The sequence below is a fragment of the Tarenaya hassleriana genome, unplaced genomic scaffold (genome assembly GCF_000463585.1).
Source record: "Tarenaya hassleriana unplaced genomic scaffold, ASM46358v1 Cleome143, whole genome shotgun sequence".
Taxonomy (NCBI): domain Eukaryota; kingdom Viridiplantae; phylum Streptophyta; class Magnoliopsida; order Brassicales; family Cleomaceae; genus Tarenaya; species Tarenaya hassleriana.
Genome location: NW_010964852.1, coordinates 70,120 through 74,367, shown reverse-complemented (window position 1 = coordinate 74,367; position 4,248 = coordinate 70,120). Strand labels below are relative to the sequence as shown.

At 44.1% G+C, this 4,248-nt stretch overlaps 2 protein-coding genes and 1 non-coding gene across 3 annotated transcripts; 2 read left to right on the top strand and 1 right to left on the bottom strand.

The window, feature by feature from the left end:
• Positions 1–224: 224 nt before the first annotated feature.
• On the bottom strand, positions 225–1,554 carry LOC104808421 (autophagy-related protein 18a-like). Its single transcript, XM_010534100.2, has one exon. It carries the CDS (start codon positions 1,376–1,378, stop codon positions 383–385), a length of 996 nt encoding a protein of 331 aa, XP_010532402.1. The 5' UTR covers positions 1,379–1,554; the 3' UTR covers positions 225–382.
• A 252-nt stretch (positions 1,555–1,806) lies between these two features.
• TRNAE-CUC lies at positions 1,807–1,879 on the top strand. Its single transcript has one exon. It is a non-coding gene; the product is annotated as a tRNA-Glu (tRNA).
• Positions 1,880–2,119: 240 nt separating this feature from the next.
• LOC104808422 (universal stress protein PHOS34-like) lies at positions 2,120–3,508 on the top strand. Its single transcript, XM_010534101.2, has 4 exons — positions 2,120–2,437; positions 2,545–2,639; positions 2,909–3,030; positions 3,138–3,508. Exons 1-4 carry the CDS (start codon positions 2,254–2,256, stop codon positions 3,223–3,225), a joined length of 489 nt encoding a protein of 162 aa, XP_010532403.1. The 5' UTR covers positions 2,120–2,253; the 3' UTR covers positions 3,226–3,508.
• The last annotated feature ends 740 nt before the right edge of the window (positions 3,509–4,248 follow it).

The following is a 4,248-nucleotide window of genomic DNA, read 5'->3' as shown; positions in this document are numbered from 1 at the left end:
ACCCCTTCTTCGCTCCTTATTCTCCCAATTCCCCCTTTAAGCTTCTCATCGTCCATGCTAAACCTTCCGCCATCTCCGCCATCGGTCTCGCCGGTCCCGGTAATGTTACTTTTATTTTTTTGGTCGCACTCATGGAAACGATCTTTCGACTAAGAAATTTGGGATTTGATTTGGTTTTTGATTACTGCTTCTGAACATAGGATCTAAGCGATGTTTCAGGTAACAATGAATCCTACAATCCACAGGAGACTAAAGCTCGATGGGTATGGAACCCAGCAAGCGGATCAGCTCAGAATAGACTCCCGAAGTAACTAAAAGAACCTATCCACGTCTACGAACTTAAAGAGCTATCAATCAAAAGAGTAGCTAAACTACTACCAAGTTAAAAGCATTGCAATATCAAGTAGCAGCAGATTTTCACATTCCAATACCAAGGTCGTATTATCTTTAACGTCCTTGAGGCAAAGGCTAAGCGCGAAAGGCGTACCTCCTGGAGCAACGTACCATCGGCAGTGTTAAACAACCGAACCAGAGTGCCTTTGGTGCTCGCCGTGGCCAACAAGTGCCCGTCTTGCGTGAGCGCGAAACAAGCAATCCGTGAATCATGGGCCATGATGAACTTAGTCCGCTTCGACGCGTAATGCTCGACCCGAACTTGACCCTTCTGCAAACCAGGGCATACGAGCAACATCGCCCCAGCTCCCTGAGAAACGGAGCATAGACCCTTAGGATTCGCGATGGTCTCTATCTGATGCATCAGCTTCAGGTCGGCGAAGTTGTACACAAATATCTTCTGCTCGAGAACAACGACGATCCGATCCCTCCTGAGCCGGACCGCTCTCACATCGGACCTGAATGAGAGCTCGCCGATGCAGCGGCTCTGATGATCGTCCCAAATCATGACCTTATTGGGCGGATACTGCGGCTCGTGACCACCGCCAACGAAGGCCAGGATATTGCACCGAAAAAGCATCTCCACTACACCGACCCCACCGCCGCGATCGAAATCTCGCCGGAAGATCTCGCGAAAAGGGTCGCAGTTATAGATCCGGAAGCCGCGATCGGTGCCAGCAGCGAAGCAAGCGTGATCCTGGTTAAAGGAGAGGTAGAACAGGGAAGGCGGAGGCGTCGCCGGTGAATGCTGCGGCGGAGAGAGAGTGGTGTGAGCGTTGAGGTCCCTGTTGGGATCCAGTTGCCGAGTGAGCTCCTCGTCCTGGAGACTCATGGAGGAGAAGGAATCGAGAGAGTCGGTGGGGTCGTGGCGATCCTGGGGCGGGAGAAGAGGAGGAGCTGAATCGGAGGCGGAGGTGGAATTAGGGTTTGAATCGGAATCAGGGTTTTGCCAAGCAGGAGAGGAGAAAGCGGAGACGGTGGCCATGGAAGAGAGATTTTGGAGGATTCTAGAGAAATCGGAATTCGGATAGAAGCGGCGTGGATAAGAAAAACAAAAAGGAATAAGATACGAGACGTGAGCACGGCTTCGTGCTTTCCTCAACGTCTCGTCAAGATTTTGTTTACAGTATTCCGTTGTTTTTTTTTTCTCCTCCCAATGCAATATTCCTTCCAAAACTCTGTGTAATTTAAACAGAAAACAATGCATTTCAATAGTAATTATATTTCAATATATCAATTTATTATCTACAAATATCTAAAAAAAATATGCAACGCAACATTAAGAGTTTTGAAGTGATTACAAGGCTGTTGGCCTTCAGCCACGGTGAAGTTGACGAGGGAGTTGCCTCGACGGTGGCTTCGGTGAAATTTAACAGTATTCTATGTTTACATATTTTTTCCCTGAAACACGGATCCGTTGTAGTCTAGATGGTTAGGATACTCGGCTCTCACCCGAGAGACCCGGGTTCGAGTCCCGGCAACGGAAATTTTTTAATTATATTTTTATTAAAAATATAAAATCAGAGAATGTGATTTCATGGGCCTAGTCCATTCTCGGCCCATTTGTAATACATCCATTTTTTTTGGGAAGAAACGCCGTCGACAACACGACAAAACGGGCTAGATGTTCTTCCATACTCGCACTGCGGCGGCCACGTCATTAAAGTTCGAAAAAGTTAAAAAAGAAAGAAAAAAAAAAGGAGGAAGGCAAGTTTCGTATTCATCTTGCACACCCCCACATGTCACTGTGCTTAAAAACCTTCTCCAGCTTCGGATTCTTCCACCATTATCGAGCGTTATCCTCACGCACACAAGCCCAGCCAGTACCAATAGCCTGAGATTAAAGCAGAGAGAGCAGCCATGGCTACGGGAGATCACAAGCAGTTGATGATCGTCGGCGTCGACGAGAGCGAGCCGAGCATCTACGCCCTCGAGTGGACTCTCGACCACTTCTTCGCTCCTTATTCTCCCAATTCCCCCTTTAAGCTTCTCATCGTCCATGCTAAACCTTCCGCCATCTCCGCCATCGGTCTCGCCGGTCCCGGTAATGTTACTTTTATTTTTTTGGTCGCACTCATGGAAACGATCTTTCGACTAAGAAATTTGGGATTTGATTTGGTTTTTGATTACTGCTTCTGACGGTTTTTCTAGGAACTGCGGAGGTTGTGCCTTTTGTTGACGCCGATTTGAAGAAGATTGCTGCCAGAGTCGTTGAGAAAGCTAAGGAGATTTGTCACAGCAGATCGGTACTCGATCATTGTCTCCCGTTTTTCATTTTTTTTTATAATGGAAATCACGTCTCTGTTTCCTTTCGGTCATAATTGCTATTCGATGATTTCCGTAAGAAGGATAGTCTCTATGTATAGTTATTGTGGTTGTGGACTGTTGAAATGCTTGTTCTTGTACCTTGTTGCACGAATTCTGAATGAGACAAAAGTACAGTAGAAAAACTTTTAAGCTGAGCAGTATTACGATTGTATCATCGTTCGTAATGAACACGGGCGATGCTCTGCAGGTAAGCGACGCGACAGTGGAAGTTATAGAAGGGGATGCCCGAAATGTACTCTGTGAAGTTGTGGAGAGACACCATGCTTCTGTTCTGGTCGTAGGCAGCCACGGGTACGGAGCTATCAAGAGGTATGTGCTCATCTTTAAACCCTTTCTGTCGCCATGAGTCTGTCCTCTCTTCTTAGAAGACGACACTCACTCCCTAAATGGATACAAATTCCTCGTCTCTTTGGCAGGGCGGTGCTGGGGAGCGTGAGCGACTACTGTGCTCACCACGCTCATTGCTCGGTCATGATCGTGAAGAAGCCTAAGATCAAGGGCTGAATCTACAAACTAAGACTGCCCCCCGAAACCACCAATAAATTCGGCAAAAGCACAAAATATGAGCTGTTTGCCGTGAAAGAATCAAGAAACCTATAAATCTGGGTTCGTGTGTAGTTGTTGCTTGTATGTTGTCTTAAATCCAACCAATCAGGGTTTATCCCTTCTAGTTTGACCACAATTACGCTTCTCTAATTCTCTTGCTTACACGACCCAATCGTATGGGCCTTGTAGATCTTTTGTTTCCCCCACAATAATATGATGTCTAACGTTTCTAGTTAAAAAATTCCAATTCTCACATAAAAAATAAAAGTGAGGTTTTTGTGATGCTGACGATAATATATTATCTCTGGCTTGTGCTTTTCCTTAATTCAAAATCCTGACCGTTCATTGTTAAGATCATACGGAAACCACCAATGATTATTGCCATCCAATATATATATATATTAGATTTTTCAATTGATTTTTTAATTAAAATCCAAATTTCCAACCGATTTCCGTTGGAATTTTTTTTAAAATTTTCTAAAAAAGTTTCCAACCGATATCCGTTGGAATTCCGTTTGATTTTTTTTTTTAAAAATTTCCAAAAAAATTTCCAACCGATATCCGTTGGAATTTTGTTTAAAATTTTCCAAAAACATTTTCAACCGGTATCCGTTGGAATTCCGTTGGAATTTTTTTTTAAAAATTTCCAAAAAAATTTCCAACCGGTATCCGTTGGAATTCCGTTGGAATTTTTTTCCAACCAACATCCGTCGGAATTCCGTTGGACATTTCCAACCGATTTTTCCAACCGATATCCGTTGAAAATTTCCAACGGATATCCGTTGGAAATACCATTGGAAATTTTCAACCCAAGTTTTCAATTGAATACATTGAAAATTCCGTTAAAAATTTCCAACGGACATTTCCAACGGATATCCGTTGGCAATTTCAACGGAATTTTAACGAAAATCGCCGTTGAAACGCCGTTGAAAATCCCTTGGAAAATTTCCAACGGACAAATCCGTTGGAATTCGGTGATTT

Excerpts from the sequence above, each read along its gene's own strand:
- LOC104808422 (XM_010534101.2), top strand. The coding sequence starts at position 2,254 with ATGGCTACGGGAGATCACAAGCAGTTGATGATCGTCGGCGTCGACGAG. Across the intron at positions 2,438-2,544 it reads CATCGGTCTCGCCGGTCCCG|GAACTGCGGAGGTTGTGCCT; the intron begins GTAATGTTACTT and ends CGGTTTTTCTAG. Across the intron at positions 2,640-2,908 it reads AGATTTGTCACAGCAGATCG|GTAAGCGACGCGACAGTGGA; the intron begins GTACTCGATCAT and ends GATGCTCTGCAG.
- LOC104808421 (XM_010534100.2), bottom strand. The coding sequence starts at position 1,378 with ATGGCCACCGTCTCCGCTTTCTCCTCTCCTGCTTGGCAAAACCCTGAT.